General features: G+C 41.9%; 1 protein-coding gene and 1 long non-coding RNA gene across 3 annotated transcripts in view; one reads left to right on the forward strand and one right to left on the reverse strand.

Moving 5' to 3' along the window:
* Positions 1 to 17,245, reverse strand: part of LOC142415265 (uncharacterized) — a 58,590-nt gene that overhangs the window by 24,817 nt on the left and 16,528 nt on the right. The gene's annotated exons all lie outside the window — the stretch shown is intronic.
* Positions 370 to 1,955, forward strand: LOC142415350 (protein shisa-1-like). Its single transcript, XM_075513578.1, has 2 exons — positions 370 to 640; positions 1,471 to 1,955. Exons 1-2 carry the CDS (start codon positions 370 to 372, stop codon positions 1,953 to 1,955), a joined length of 756 nt encoding a protein of 251 aa, XP_075369693.1.

Raw genomic sequence — 17,245 nt, forward strand, 5'->3', positions numbered from 1 at the left:
GGGTGCCCTGCGAGCCGAAATGGCTAACCATGAGTGTGAGATGTCCCATCTCCAGGAGGAACCAGTGGCTGCTCCCTGCTGGAATAAAGGGGAGAGATGAGGAAGGTGGAGCTGGAGTAGCTGCAAATGGTTTTCAATTAGTGGGTCCTTCTTTGTTGCTGTAAAGAGAGGGGATTAGAGGCAGGTCACGGGCCAAGAGATAAAACCTCCTGAAACAGGAGCTTAGGCAGTGCCTCGGTGGGCAGCTGGTGGTCTGGGAGCTGCAGCTGCCTGCGGTGGTGTGTGCCTTGTCTTCAAAAAAAGAAGAGGGGGGAAAAAAAGGGCAGCGTGGGCCAAGTGGCCAGAGGTGCACAGCCTGCGTGACCCGGCATGGCGAGGGGGGTTCCCTGTGCCCTAGTGCTGCTGCTGGCCCTACCGTGCTCCCCCGGGCAGGCGGGCGAGTACTGCCACGGCTGGGCTGGCAGCCCGCAGCGCTGGCACCGCGGCTTCCAGTGCCCCGAGCGCTACGATGGCCCGGAGGCCACTCTGTGCTGCGGGACCTGCAGCTTGCGCTACTGCTGCTCGTCCCGAGAGGCCCGCCTGGATCAGGGCCGGTGCCCTGGGGACCATCAGCAGCCCAGCCCCAAGCCTCCGGTGCCAGGTAAGCTTCCCGTGCCTCTGGCAGATGGGGAGGGGGATATCAGATGTGCTTTCTTCTTTGCAACCCCTGGAGCAACCTTCCCCTGGTGGCATCAGCCAGACCCTTCCTCTGTTTCTCTGCCCTGCAGAGCTCCAAGCTGTAAGCATTGCAGCAGAAAGGCGTGGAGCCCAGGCACAGTGCTTATTTTGGTGGCTGCGTGGGCCAGAGCCACTCATTTCCCTTCACTGGGAAGAGGGAATAACTTGGGGCTTCACTCAGAAGACTTTTCTGTCAGTCCTACTCTTAGAAAAGCCTCTAAGCTACTAACACAGTAATCCGGTAACACCTCTGATGTTTATATCCCTGGCGGAACATGTGTGTTGCTAACCTGCTGTGGTAATGCATGGGGGTGCCTCTAAGCAATGCATTTGGCTTAATTTCTGGCTTGTAAAAATGCTTGTAGCCCTCAAACCCAGATTCCATAGGCAACCCAACAGCAGTTTAGGTACTAACTGTATGCTGAAACAGTTACAAGTCTGAATTTCTACTTAATCATGCACAAGTGAACAGTAGCTGTGACATTTAAGTACTGGAACAGCTCTTGCATGGGTATAAATGGCAGATGCTATAGGACTGACTGGTCCGACCCTCTGTAATTTAGGCTTTTTCGAATGAGCCTGCCATAGCAATTGCCAGTTTCTAATCTTCTTGCTGCAGCAAGAGAAGAGCTGAGAGTAAAACTACTCTGGCCTGCTCCCTGGTGCACGCATGTCTTAAGGAATGAAGAACAGAATATAAGCTAGAATACCCCACGAGTGAATGGCTGGCTAACGTCACTCTTCCATTTTCAGTGCCCGTGTACCTGCCGTTCCTTCTTGTTGGATCTGTATTTGTGGCATTTGTTGTTGGCGGTGCCTGTGTTGGAATTTGCTGCTGCAAATGCTTAAAATCCCAGGACGACGGGCAGCAAAGTGGACTTGCACCCGGCCAAACCTGGCTACTAGAACCTGATCTTCCTTCTCGCCTCTCCAGTTCCAGTTCTGCCACCAGAAGCTCTCTGAGTAGCGGTCCTCAGACCAGCAACATCTGCATGACTCTAGCTCCATCCCTTCCTATTATTGGGTTGGCTGAAGATGCTCGGTTCTTAAGTCCTCCACCTACCAGCGGACAACTCTTGCACCCTTCACATGCTAACCACAGAATCCCAACTGATCATACCGCAATAATGGCTCCAGCATCTTTCCTTAAAAGAACAATTTATGGACACAGTGCTAACGCATCCCCTCTTGGGGTAACACAGGGTGGCCAAATGACGTACTCAGGAGTTCATGTCTGAAAAGATGACACATCAGAATACAGCCTGAACTGGATGCTACTTCACTATTATAAAAAGTTCTTTGGGACTGAAACGAGGACTTTCAAATGTTTGACACTATTAGGAAGTGTATCAATTTTGGCTTTTTACAGCTCTGAAGATGGTGTTTTAGAACTTCTTTTAGGTTCTTGTTTTTTTAACTTGTATTATTTTAATGCTATTGAAAAAGGCAAGATTCTGAGGCCTGTATACCTGTTCAAGGAATGACTGAAACTGTAGAAATGAGTTTCACCCTTCCCTGGTCCTTTCAAGCTGCCATACCATGCTCCAGGGGACATGTCAGAGGACTTGGTTTCAATTTCTGTAGCCGTGTCATTTCTCAGCAACTTAGGACACGGAGGTGCCTTAGTGGAGTTATTAATTCTGGACACTTGACAGCCTGTAAAGCACAGGAAGACTGTACTTAATCTACACTCTTCTACCGGTAATGTGATGCACGATGGAAAAACACTGCCTGTGACTCACCTGCCCCTGATGAACTATCAGTGAAGTGGTGCTGCTAAAGGAGCAACTTCTAGCCCTAATTTCAGTAAAATGAACATTTAGTACAGATACTAGGGGAAGATTATAAAACAATGTATGTGTTGCTTCCTCTCTTCTAGTGCCTTAGTGGTCTTTTTTCTTTCTTTACATAACTGGACACTTCAAATGGGTGAAGAATTACAGGGTAAGGTAAGAACAAAATAAGACTCCAATCAGTGTTCTGAGAAAAGGTGGAATGCTGGAAAAGCTTGCCTACTTTGACTCCTTGTTAAGATGCATGCTGCCTGACTGCAGCCATCCCCTTCACAGCAGGACACTGATAGGAAGAAGTTGTCAAAATACACTAGTCGCTGCTGGAGTGTTTTAACACCTCCTCACAGCACAGAAACCTGAGTGATTATACTGCGAAGGCATGTTAAAAGGAATCCACAGGTGTTACCAGTAGGAGCAGGGGCCAAGGCTTAAAAATCTTTACGTGTATATGAAGTAAATGCTAAAGTCCTTCCCGTGTCGCCTATCAAACAGAAAACTGGTACGATAAAGATGCTTGGAGACTTCTCTTGTAAGTCAATGGGACTAATATACTTTGTAAACAAATGTATGACCTTACACTACTTTATGGAGGTTTTACTTCAGAATATTACATCTTAATTCTGGTGAGCGGTATGTCCTACAGTAATGCTTATACTAAGCACACATATCTCCATGTGCCCTAGTTTGTAGGGGCAAGTTGATCTATTTGGATAACTTCCCGACTCTTCCATGGGTGTGAATCAGAAATTTCACAGACCTTAGCTGACCCAGGGCTGTGACTTACGTTTGCTTGGCCAGTTCCTCTTAAAATTGGAATAATATAAGCATGAAAACAATACCCTAAAAATAAAAACTTCCCCAAAATACTGAGACTCGTGTTGTACACTTGTTTTAGTACCAAAAAATAGTAAGTTAAGGCTTCCAGAAATATACTACCTTGAACTTTAAAGCATTGTCCTTGTTACAAGGCAGTGAGAGGTCGCTGGGATTTATTGAACTGATGCCAATACACAGTACGGCAGCTGGAATGCTCGTTTTTAAAGTTAGGTTTTAAACTTGTACTGCTGAAAGCACTTAGAAAATGGCTTCCTTTTTATAAAGTAACTGTTGTTTGCAGTTGGCTTAGGAAAATCTGTAGCTGAATGGAGTAGTTTATCTGGTTAAATGTCCAATTTTGATAGTATATCACGACAAAAACTTGTGTCAGTTCCAAGACAAATGGACAAAATCCTTCCTGATGCTCTTAGTTCTGGGAAATACAGAGCGACTCTTGTCACAGTTACGCTGTTAGGAAGACATATTTTATGCTTAGTAGACTCGGGCATTAGAAATGGAGACTAGGTGGTTTTATCAGCTAGTTTCTCTTTTAATAAAACATGATTATTCTCTACTGTAGATTTTCTGAACTAGAAAGGTGTATGTGACCTGACAGTCAGTACACTTAAGCCTCAGCCTGTAGTGTATATAGACCTTCTGTCAACTTCAACAGAAATTGAAAGCTCTCCAGGAGGCAGCTTCAGGATAAGGTTTTAAATTAAATACAAAACCAGAGAAATAGCCTTCCTGATACCATAAAACAGAAAAGGGTCAAGGGGTTCACGTGTAAGCCTAAAGAATTAAAAGGAAAAAAAGTTGATCAGAAGTGAGGAACAGAAAAGCTAAATGGTTTTGTGAACGCTGCCTTAATTGCTCTCCGGCGAGGATTAGCAGCCTGTTTGGAGTCAGCATACCTTCCTCTCCCCCACCTTCCTCTGTGTATGCCACAACTGAAAAACTGAGACCAAAAAAAAAGAGGCAAAGGGGCTTAACTGAGCAGACACTCACTGGCAAAGCTAGTATGGGAAAAACAGGAGTTTCTGGATCCCTATCACAGTATTTTCTGTGTAGTCAAAACTACCGTTTGCGGCAACAAAGCCAGGGCAAATGTTTCAAGGGTTCAATATTTCTTTTCAAAACTGCAAGAGAAAACAAGACCTAACCAATCTGTTGCGCTCCATGGGCCGGAGAGACTTTTTTTCAAAGAACCATTTGCTTAACATCTTCCATCAAGCACCATTGTAAACTGGGATTACCATGGTCTCAATTAGCATCTGCATTGAGCATATCAACTGATGTGGGGACTCAGGAAAAAGCACAGAGTATTTTTTATGTAAATGTTATCCCTTTACTAATTTGAGGGGCCTTGCTACTGAGTTTAGCACATCTTTAGATAGATGGGATATGTTCAGGCTAAATCCCTTTTTTCTCCCCTAAACTGCTTTTCCTGATTCAGGCTAAAGCAGAAGTACTTAGCAGAGACTAATAGTCTACTTACCACCTATTGTACTAGGTGCTTTGCTTTGTTTGCCTAATGATGCCCCCACCCTATTCCCCTCAACTTCTAATTAAGAAATGATTTACACTCTTTGCTCCTTAATCCTCAGTAATGACACAGGTGATCTGAATTGTTCTTGGTGTATTCTTTCTGGATTTAGGAAGAAGGAACGTAAGAGCTAAGAATTGAAAAGGTGAAGATGACAGCTTTAGCTCTCAAAAGCTTGTTACAAGGCTTGCAGAATGGTGTCCATGTGGTTTCTTACAGGCTTGTCTGCACATTGCATTGCCTTGGTTTGAACAGTGGTTTTAATTTTCTTTAGCTTCAATCTGTTTCTAATTGATCTGAGATAAACCAAAATGTATTTTTGTCCCGATTTTTTGGACAGATTTAACCAAGCCAGTTTAAAGCAGGGCAGGTTTCTATGTAACATATAACTGTGTCTCCACACTATTCCTGTTTTACTCCTTTTTTTGCACTGAATCAATATGCAGCGCTGATCAATCCACTCCGTGCTACTAGAAGATTAAAACAAAGCAGCTTAAAGAGCTTTTACTTCTCATGCTATAAAGCCATGGTTTTTAAAGTACTGAATAAAAAGCAACCCCCCTTTCTGAACAGGTAAGTATCTCCAGTTTTCCCTTGGGGAAAACTAAGGCACAGAGAAGTTGTTCAAGGTCTTTCACCTCTCTCACTCTTTACCTCTTCCGAGGCCACACAGTGTACTGGCAGAACTGTGAAGAGATTGCAGCAACCCTGGCTCCATAACTTAGATGAGTCCACTACTGGTATTAACAATATAATGAATTTCTTTGGCTAAGAATAAGGATTGATATTTGCCTTGCATTAAGTGACAGATTTGCTTTTATTCAGCTTAGCTGCAGTTTTTTAAATGTAAAACCAGAGTTGACTGTTACGGATGCTGTATGGTTTTTTTTGTGTTTACACCAAGGGTTTCACAAAGATCTGCAACAATTCATTCCAATCAAGTCAATTCAACTCTGAACTGAAACAAGAACCCCCTCTATCCTTCAAGCAGAGCTATGCTGATTTGCTATTCTTCAGTACCAGGTATTCTGGCAGATGGATCAAAAATTGTCAGAATGCAAAAGCCCATCAAACCTACAGTTTTCTGTGGGATCTCAAAGCAAGGAGGAGCATTCCTCACATGGAAGTTATACTATTTCCTTAGGTCCTTCCTACAAGAAAGTGAAGGTGGTTACAATGTAAGCTCAAAGCTGTAGTGGAAAATGGTATATATTTCTATTGCTTTGCAACTGCTTTGATTGTCTTTACACCACCACTGTTTGTTGTATTAGATCTTAACACAGCGGAAAGGACAGGGCCTAACCAAGCCCCACATACTGGGAAGTGCCTCCTGGAATCTCAGTGTCCTGATACAGATGCATGAGGGTGAAGGAGGTTCACAGGGCAAAATGGGACTGGATGTTTTTAACACAAGCTGAGGCATGGAGGAACGGATGTAGTCTTGACTGGATGGATGCACGTGTCTGCACAGCCACAACCACAGCATCTGACATGAGAGCGAGTGTGCTGCTGCACCAAACCTCACAAATGTGGAGGAGGGGAGAAGGCTGCAATCTCTGGTTTCCAGTAAATCTATACCTGCCTAGGAAAAAAACAGATCCTTATGTGCTCCCTCTTCCCTCCAGGGCCTCTGAGAGATGCAGTACGTATCTGTAAACGAGCACTTTTGCCAGTATACTTTCTGTTTGCCTTTTTTTAAATTAAATAAGCTCTCTTGAGCAGGAGCACTGTGGGAGGCTTCAACTTGCATGAAGCGCTGCCAGCTTGCTTCCTTCCCTTTGATGCGTGATGGCTAGCATAGTAGCCCCATTGCTGACTTCCAAACCTCATCCCTATTGCTGAGAAATCAGGCAGCCACTGCTTAGGCAGAAATAGAGGATAGCAGCCTGGCAGTCCTGGGTGCAGATGCAGAATGAAACTGGAAATGTTCTTCCTTTCCTAGGAAATACGGCATGGAGCTGCATATAGTGGCCTGCTTGCCTATGTACCTCATGCCTGCCTGCATGTTTTCCTGTTGCTCTACGCATGGAATTTGCTGGAATAATTTTTTTTCTCTTAAGCCCTTAACAGTTACTATTTTACTGACAAAAGATTTCCATGTAGTTCTCATATAATGGGACTGCCATCTCCTGTTTATCAGAAACAGGAAGGGATTGGTGGGGGCCCAGGAGAGGTCTGTCATGCTAGAGATGAGCACTTGTTCCCTGATACTGGTTTACGACAAGGATCAAACCCCAGCTCGTTGGTGTTTGTGGTTATCTCCTGTTTCAACTGCTGATTATTTCAGTCCCTTCTTGTTCAAAGCATCATGACTATTGCTTTTACAAATGAACGAATGACGTGTCTCAGTATGAGCCTTGTGCATGCATAAATTAAAATATGGTATGTTTTGCTAGTCCTTTTTCTTAATTTGCCAGGCAAAATTTGGGAAGAATAAGGGGACAATGAGTTTGGCGGGCACTTTGGATGCTGAAGTTCAGAATCCTGTCCATCTTTACAGTGTATTCATGTTTACTCTGTCAGAGCCTGAGAAAGTTGGTTCTGGATCCAGGACCTCACTATAGCTGGCACTGCACAAGACCAGGTCCTGGCCTGTAAGTGCTCAGGCAATGTCAGTTCCAGCAACATTTTGCAAATACAGGCATACTGCTACTTTGAACTGACCAAGTGCTTCTAGTATAGATGCAGTTGTACTGACAAACATACACTTTGTACCAGTAAAATTACTTCTAAGAACAAATCAAGCTCTAGAACAGCTGCATGGGATATTTTCTTACTAAGTCTCCATAAGGGAATAAAATTGCTTGCTAGGACACTCAGATAGCGTCATGATTTTGAATAACACAGAAATGCCAGAAAAAAGCCTGGCATAAAGCAGACAGGAAAAGAGATGTATGTCCCTTCATTACTTTCATGGATTGCAGCTGAATTTCTTAATTTCTCTGGGCTCTTTAGTCAAAAGGATAACTGATCCAAATGCATTTTGAGGTTTGGAGAAACTGGGATTCAATTCTGCACTTAGCAGAATATATGATGCAGACAACTTGCACACTTGGGATTTTTCTGCACCACATATTTGATTTCAGAGGACCCCCTCTGCAAAAGCCTGTCTGGGTTCTGCTCATTAAAAATGGTCACAAGGACCACATACGTTATCTCCCTTCTAATGGGGATCTTATTTAATTTTTTTTTTGTTTTGCTGCTTCATGCAAGCCATTAAGGATGCAAGTCTACGGTCATGTGTATGTGTGAAAAATGTAACGTTTCTTCTCTCAGTATCACAAAACCGCTGATAAGTAGTTCTGTCAGCAGCAGAAACTAATGAAGCTTGGCTTCCTCTGGAGTTGCCTCCTGTTTATATGCTCTGATGCCTAATAAGGTGAAAAATGAGTGAAGCTTTCCTAAGGCTTGGCTATTCATTACAGCTCACTGTCCCACGGTGGGTCATACTGGGCGAGTCCTATAAATCACCTCTCTATGGGAGTATTAACAGGATTTGTCTCTTCCACCTGGCTACCTGTATCATGAAACTTGTAGGAACTTCAGATCTTTGAGGTTTCAGCTCCTGTGTCATATATGCATGATTTGATCAATGGATTCAAAAGGTACTGGGGAAGATTAGGAATGGGGACTTGACTAGTAAACAATACATAAGGCTTGTTTCCTTGGGACGCCAGATTATAGACTGCGCTGTGCTGGGTAGCGGAGCCGTTCTTTAACTGATCAGGTCTTTCCAGCAATCAGGCTCACCATGTGAAGTTTGTTTTTCTTTCTGTACCCTCATCTCCTGAATTTGAATATCACATTTCAGTAAGGATCTTGAGCTGGCTATTATGTAAAAACTACATACCTCTTTCCACTGGGAGAATGTGAAGGTCTTTGCGTAAGCTCTTGGCCTAATCATTAAGAAGACTATTCCAAAATCTTTCCATCTCCTGCTGCTGTGGTCCTGTCATAATTATTTAAAAATAATCTGTAGATAAAAGCAAAAACATTTTCTACTTTGAGGATGGTTTTAGGAACAATTTTCAATTAACTGTGTTAAACAATGTTTTCTTAATTTCTCTGTGTATTGCGTTCACATTCTCTCACTACCAAATTAATCTTTTACTTGAAGATACATCTTTCATGTCTGCTGTGCAATTGCAATGATGAAAAGGAAGGAAGGTGAGAGAGCAAGAAGTGGTGTATGGAAGAATATGCATCAGAGTCCTCCAATAAATACAGCAGGCTGCAAAGATTTTCTGTATAGCAAGGTGAGCAGAATTCTTTGTGAGTACCAATAAAGGCAGCTGCCAATATTTATGATACTCAAGTGCTATAAAAGGAATCCAGTGTTCTTAGGGCTTACATGACCAGATTTTCTCTTGTGCCAGAGCATGAATCACTGCTGCACCTGCTCATCTGCTCACTTTAATGAGTCCAGTCAAGACCTTAACGGCTCGTCTCCAATGAAAATCTCTGTCCTCTTCCTCGCTCAATGCCCATCTTCTATACTTGGCGTAGAGAAACAGATCACAACACTGCATAATTGTGCCTGTCAGGGAAGTTTCATGAAAACAGGTAGCCAGGTGGAAGACACAAATCCTGTATTATACGTGGGGGAAACAGCAGTAACTGCAGTTACAACTGTTGACTTGGCCACAGTATTTATATTGCTAGTTCAACAGACAGGGAGATCAAAGCACAGAGATTAAGGCCTAATTCTTCTAGAGTAGTCCACTAATATTTAAGGCTTTTGATTTTGGGGTGTCCAACTTGAAAAACCGCAAACTAAATTTCAGATGCACTGAAGACTCATAGTTACAGCTGGAGCAAATGGGAGCAGAAGGTGTTCTGCGCTTCTGCAAGTCAGCCTGCAGACGTCTCAAAAGTGGGTGTTCCAGAGCCTCCCAAATCAGGTATTGCTTATGAAACTTGGCCTTCAATGACCCTTAACAGGTAGTTAACAAGTAGTTCCTGGCAACATTTCCTTTATTCAGGCAATATTACCTAGTCACGGAGGCTGTGGTTTGACTTTAATGTCAGAAAGACAAAGTACTAGGTAATCTGGCAGTATAAATTTCATTGAATTAGGCAGGACAGCATGATCACATTTTTTATCAAACTAGCCAGAGCGCACACTATGGTGTTTATGCAGCCTTTGTGGTTTACGTTAGCTTTCTGCCAGCTCTGTAGAGATAAATGATACCTGGTATGTCATAAAATCTGCTGAGACAAAGTTATTACACAACATTTTTTTTTAACAGACTTGAACCAAACTGGGAGTTTGCACTAGTTCAGTGCTTTTTTTCCACGTGTCATCGGAGCTTTTGATCTGGTACAAAGTGCCAAAAAACAGATTCACCACTTTGTAGAACCACAGGCTTAAGCTATCAAATAAGCATGTGCCCTACAAGTGAAACCTTGAATGATTCTTTACAAACTACATTGTTGATTTTAATAAGAGTAAACCTGATCACCATGAGAATTTTTGCAAGTACTGTAATCAAAACCAATTTAATTTCCAATTTAGTATGCAGCGGCAACAGTCACAGCTGGAATTCATGAAACCTCAGAGCTTCCACCCAAGCCTTTCCAATGGCAAAGAGTTTCTGCAGGGGATTAACTGAATAAATTCTAAAAGAGACTCATACAGCGAGTAGGAGAATCTGAACTTGTGGGAGTTTACTTTCCTTCTGCACTCATTAAGGAGCGATGATCAGATTTCTGAAAGCAAAAATGCTGTGGCTCAAACAGCACAGGTAACTTGCAAACTAATATTGCCCTGGGCAGAAAAAAATAAATGCAAGACTGCACCCATGACCCTGCTTTGTAAGTGGGCTTTTAACCCATGAGACCTTCAGTAGAACACCTTGGGGAATTCTCTTGCCCAACTTAATACATTTATGCTTCACTTTCACTAAAAGAGCTATTTCTGCCAAGACCCTAATTTCTGACAGTTTCAGACATTTTCACTCTAGATCATGTGGCACTTCGATAAGGGATCCATACCACCCAGCACATCACAACCCACTGCTTATCTGTGGTGAAATTTGATGGAGTCCCGCTAATATTTTCTATTAGTGAGGTCAGACAGAGGCGATAATCCTACCAAAGAACTTGGTTCTAACGAGAGCTGGATTTTTACATTAATAATAAATTCTTTTGAGGACTGATGACTGAATTCTTAACAGATACACAGTTCAGAGGACAGGTATGGTAGTTCTGGAGGGCTGTAAGGAAACAAGTGTTACACTTGTTTCTCTAACATGAGCATGAGTGTTCAGGTGCTTTCAACTGTCTGTTTTTAAAGACATCATCTCATCCTATCATGATATCTCTTGATAATGTGCTGGGAGGCATCAATTCAGCATTAGCAGTCAAGGGGGTCAGAGCATTAATAACATACAGTAGAGCAAAATAGGTCCGTTGAATTCAAACAGCAGAGGAGAAGAGTATCTTTATGGGGTTCATACATAAGAAGTGGCACCTCACAAAGTATCTGTGTTAGTCTGGAGATGGGATCTCTAATGAAATGCTAGTTGAATCTCTGCTAGCTGACAAATATGGCAAATGATTTATCTAGGTCTTTTCAGAAGTTATGCTTTTTAACAACCTGAAACTCCGTGATCCAGGTGCTTTACTTTTTTAATGAACTTTCTGTTGATAAAATTCACAAAGTTAATGAACTTGTGCCCCCTTGCAGACTATAATTTACATAGGAGAAGTGGAAATAGGGTATTATTAATTGAAAAAATGTACCCGTATGTATTCAGGAACAGACAAGGCACTCTGGAGGCAGCTGTCAAGGGAAAAGGGAGGAGCGGGCTGAGTAGCATCTCTCCCGTCACACAACAGGCAGTATTTGCTATGCCAAGCAGTAGTTTTTTACGGATTACAGCATTCTCTTCTTAAATCTCCTCTTTCTCTATCGTTCAGATTAAGGTATGGTTTTCAAGGTATCCAAATTAGTTTTGAAAGGACAGCATGTATACATACTGCTTAGTATAGCTCCTGGAATTCCAGGGGTCCTCAGATCTCAGTCTCTGAACCACTTGGCTTACAAAAACAGGCCCTGACATTCAATATAAAAGAGAATCCATATACACAGGCTAGAAACTATTACAATAAACAGATGGATGCTTCTGATTCCCTCCAGAAGAGAACAGATGTGGTTGCAAGCACAAACATATGCATTCACCCAAATTAATCATAATATTCATTTCAGGTTTATCTCAAATACATGAATTAAATATTCTATTAATGTTTTATGTGCTGTAGGTCAGCGTGCTTTGGCTTTCAGACGGATTTCTGCAATAATGAAGTTAACATAAAATTGCATCCTGGCTGTGAGACAGCACCTTCAAGGAGATACAATTAATTTGTCATGTTTTTTTACAAAGCCAATTGAAACCAAAATAACCTAACAAAATTAAGACCTGGCAACAAAACAGTTGCAATACAAACTATCATCAGCTATGTAACTTAGAGCACTACTTCAGAAAGGTGGTGGATGGACAACATCCTTGGGACTTCTTTAACAGTTAAATCAATCAGGATAGTACTCACACACAGGCAATTTTTTCCCTGTATAAATAGGGAACTATAGCAAACAATTCCTTGTTAAAGAAATGTTATGCATAAAAACAGATGAATTGGTGAAAATATTAATTCAGGGAAAAGTTATACTTTTCTATGCGTGTACGAAGACAGCCTAATTCAGCCAGGGATTACAAAATTCATTACCAATTAGTTTCCTCTATGCAACTCATAATATGAATTTTTTGTTGTTCCTGATAACTATATGTTTTTCACTGAAGATAACAGACTCATTTGTCAGTTCACAGACTAGCTCTTCTACCTCTAGTCCTCTAGAGCTCTAGTAACAGCTACCCACAAATGACATACATACCTCTTGCTATGATAGTTCCAAAATCGCAGGATAACATGATCTGCTGTATGCACATATTGTTGCAAGAAGTTCTTGCAATTATAAATCTTTGCCGTACCAGACAATACCAGAAATATTAAGGAACTGTATCACTGCACTGTGATACTAGTCTTATGTCCTTTGGATTTCTTTATCCACCCTAGGGGATTAGTGGCCTCTGCTGGGTGACACCTCTGGGGTTTTGCCTCCATTCCTCTTGCTCCTCCAACCTGGTTCCCCTCCCACCCTACCTGCATGGTCTCCCTGAAACAGCAGTGAAGAGGGGCTGCCCTGTTCCCTCACCGTTCTTCCTAGTTACTGGACTAGACACATCTGCCTTTACCCTTCTGGATATCCCACCAATTTCAAAAGAGTCAATGATGCTGCAATTCCAACTTTATGCCCAAGTGAAAAGCCCTGTATCACTTAAAAATGTATGCACCCACTTGTTATGTAAAAATATACTTTAAAATAAAAGTATTTGAAAATTATCTTCTATTATTGAACCCCAAAACACTGCAGCCAGGTTCCAGCCTGTAGCTCCTGGAGGCCAACAAAAGATATTCAGTGGCTTAATGACCCAACACAGGATGAAATGCAAAACCAGATCCTATAAAACTCCCTTTAAAGAAGTCACAGAACTTTCCAGAGGAATTTGAATCTCAGTGTCATAGGGAAATGTCAACTAGAGGCAGTCTGCCTCTATACCCATTTGTTCACTGTTCTGCATCTGTCTCCTTCCTGCCCAAACAGTATGTGGCATGTTTTTGTTTAAAATTCTTTTTTAATGTCACCCTAGTACAACCCTGGAAGGGGCTTAACTATGATGGAGAATGAAATGATTCATTTCTGCTCAGATACAATGAAGGATGTCATGGTAAAACTGAAGATAGATTATAAAGAACTATCCTCTCATTTGCAACATGATGGGGATGTAGATAGCAGTAAGATCACATCAGTGTCTGCCTAATAATACGGACTGCTGGTTTTATGTGGCTATATTTACAGTAGCTATCACAGAAGACTGTAGAGTGCCTTCTGTAGACCTTTCTGGGGCTGATCACAGCTCGTGCGTGGAAATTCCATCCATGCTCAGTGATCATTTCTACAGGTGCTGCTGGAAATGATTTAATTTAACCATATAATACACTTTTCCTCTAAGCTTGTTCTGGAGAAAAATGTCAATGCGCTGCTAAGCTAACCAGTCACAACAGCTTCTTGTGATGAGGAGTGCTGAAAAGATTTTAAAGGAAAGGGAAAATTCCAGCAGTACCTGTCACAGGTACCCCACAGCTGGTGAAAGGCGGTCTCACTGCTACAGGATGCACTAATCAATTAGATACTTGGCATCTATTATTCAGAGATAAATCATGCATGATTACTCAGTTTCAATCACAGAAGAATTCAGGAGCAAAGATACCCATCCAGCAACCCTGACACACGCAGAAGTTTCCCTAGGTGATAACAACAGTTGGCTATTATAAAGGAAAACACTTTCATTTCAGTATCACAACCACAAAAAATATAAGCAGAGGTCCCATATGTATGAAAAGTGTTTTGCCAAACAGGGTGTGATATGTCTCCTGGGTTATAAGTAATTTTTTGTCATCAGTTCCCCTGCTTCTTCTGGTGCCTAAACAATCCCAACTGATTTCCCTGCTCCAGATGATCTGTCCAAGCAAAAAATCTTTTCATTTATTTTCCCCCTGCCTAGGAGGAAATCTTTCTTTTCTATTAAAAGATGGTTGCATAGGAATATTGGTCAGTGGTCTATGAAATGAGAGAAAGAGTGAGAGATAAACTCTGTTGATAATTTAGATGAAGATTTATCTAGAGCCACTATTCTGGGTTTATCCTCTCTGTAACTGTCATTTCACAAAACACAGGGGAAACAACGTCATTCTCACTGGAGTGTATATGTGCATTGCTTCTTTCTACTGGAAAGAATCAAAATTGTTCATCGACGTGTCACGAATCCTATAATGACATAATCTAATGGAAATGTACCCCCTGTTTATTGGGAAAGTACCCCCATTTTAGGAAGAAGGAGACTATTTCTGCATCATAAGGATCTGACTAGCCTCAGTGAACACATGCTGACATCTGTGAAATGTCCAGAAAGCTACAAATTTGTTTCAATATAAGCTGTCACTTTGAAGAGGAAAACAGAACCATGTGATGCCAGGCATATTTGGGTAACATCCTAAAAAGACACTGAGACATATTCCAGCATGGTCCCAAAAAAGAGCTGGACCGGCTCAACTAAGAGGTAGAGCAGAGCTGGGAAGAAGCGGTTAGGCATGAGAGAAGGAGAACCGTTTAAGCAGGCAGAGCCAACAAAGCCTGTGTGTTGATGAACTACGGCTTCAGTGAGATATTCAGTCAGCGTTGGTTCTCTCTAGAGTCAGTGCAAAGACAGGCAAACCTCTAGAAGGCGATCTAAGACATCCAAGTGATGCTTTTACCGTGAGGAGCCCTCAGAGATTTGCATACCCTTTGCCCACCTCAGAAGAGTAGCCTGATATTTCACTAAGTTAGGCCCTTAGGGTAAGCCTAAAGATACACCTAAAGATGAAACTCTTCCTCCAGATTTTGTAGCACATGTAACACTTGAACAGTGCTAAGACTGAAGGGGTCCAGGTTCCCTTTCCCACAGGTGTGAGGGAATAATTACTATATATATTAGGTAGAACTTGAAACATAAGAGTAAGAACAACATATTCTGAGCTCAGATCAGTCCCAGATGATTAGCAATATACTTCTTGTTTCATAGGAAACAGGAATTCAAAAGTGTTTAGCTATTTAAGGCATCATCTTTTCACATAACAAAGGAATCTGGGTATCAGAAAGAGCAAAACAACCACCTCCTGAAAGACAAGGTCTCTTTAAAACGTTTCTAGTTGGCAACCTAGAAATACACCCAAAGTCACTGCTGCAAGAGATAGCGCTGCTCATGCAGAGATCTCCCTGATGGCAATGCTTATGGGATTTTTATCTTACTTGTAACTGGTAATGAATTTATAAGCAGATGCAGGCAACTTGATAGCCCTTCTCTTTTTATCCTACCTATTCTTGTTCATATAATTGTCTAATCCTTATTTATAACTCCCTAAGCTATTTGCCTCAATAATTTAAGTTTTATTCATACTCTGGGCTTTGAAGAAACAGAGCATAGTGTCTCCTGCAAGAAAAATCCAAATGATGTTTCTTTGTGGCTGGAATTTAATCTATTCTAAGTGGTGCCTCTGTTCCCTAGTGCTTTGCTTACTGGAGGTTAGCTCTCTGGTGCTGAAAATAGAAGATATTTTAGCATTTATGTGCAAGTGTGTGCACACAGGAATGCAAATGTGTAAAAGCTCCAGAGTTCATCTAAAATGCTAATAGAATTATAGAGCTCCCAACCTATAGAGCTTCCAACCTGAAGAATACATGGTGCTCATCGCTCCTTCCCACACATAAGAAATGTAGCTATAGGTCTATCTCTTTTTCCACTGGTGAGCAGGGAGTGGTCTTAACTTTCACTGTTCTTATGCAAAGAAAATGGCCTTGAATTTTATTGAGGGTGAGGGTGTTGCTTACCTTCTTGATCTCTAGAGGTGTTAATTCCAGATGTGGGGGCAGTCATTCTCTGAGTGCTTTTAAAATATTTATAATTCTGCTCAGGTGTCATCTAATTTACCAGTTAGAGCATCCTTCCCCAAAAGGGAAGAGAGAAAACCAATAAGCTCTCTCAGCCATATTACAGTGAACAGAAATGAAAATGGGAGAAATCTGCCACAGCTTCCATGAGAAAAGAATATGGCCCAGCAGCAGCAAGCTCTGCTACAAGCAGAATGCTACAAGCAGGGACAGCTCTGGAGAGGAAGGGAAGTAGGGAATACCACAGCTGTGGGCTCCCACGTGTTACCTGCTAGCCTGAGTATCACATCCTTGTCTGTGCTCTAAATTAAATCACTTTTCAGGCAATCTGATTTGACAGCTCTCCCTCCTCATCATACGTAAACGACATGTTCTTTATTTGCATAGTGCAACAGGAGCAAATGCCAAAATGAAGTCTGACAATCTAGTTTCTACTTCTGCCTACTACTATCTAAGTGACTCTGGGCAAGCTATTTTTTTCTGCATCTACTCCCCATTCAGGCAAACGGGCACATCACCATCCATGAATACTGTCAGGCAGTTTAACTTACTAACATTTTAAAGAAAAATAATTTTAAATCCCTCGGTAAGAGCTCCTGAAAATCTTCCACAGTGAAGACTTTGAGCGGCTCTGCATTTCTGGCTCTCTCCACAATAGGATACAAATTTGTTCAGACATCACAAGAACAACTGCCAGTATGTTACTTGCAGCATAACGACAAGGCCAAGATATACAGAACCTGATCTTGCCAACTCAGTACAACAGAAGCCCCGTTCCAACCATTATGTCATGTGGGTGAGGAAAGGAGGAAAAAATGAGGA

Source organism: Mycteria americana, chromosome 10, assembly GCF_035582795.1.
Source record: "Mycteria americana isolate JAX WOST 10 ecotype Jacksonville Zoo and Gardens chromosome 10, USCA_MyAme_1.0, whole genome shotgun sequence".
NCBI classification, from domain to species: domain Eukaryota; kingdom Metazoa; phylum Chordata; class Aves; order Ciconiiformes; family Ciconiidae; genus Mycteria; species Mycteria americana.

Excerpts from the sequence above, each read along its gene's own strand:
- LOC142415350 (XM_075513578.1), top strand. The coding sequence starts at position 370 with ATGGCGAGGGGGGTTCCCTGTGCCCTAGTGCTGCTGCTGGCCCTACCG. Across the intron at positions 641-1,470 it reads CCCCAAGCCTCCGGTGCCAG|TGCCCGTGTACCTGCCGTTC; the intron begins GTAAGCTTCCCG and ends TTCCATTTTCAG.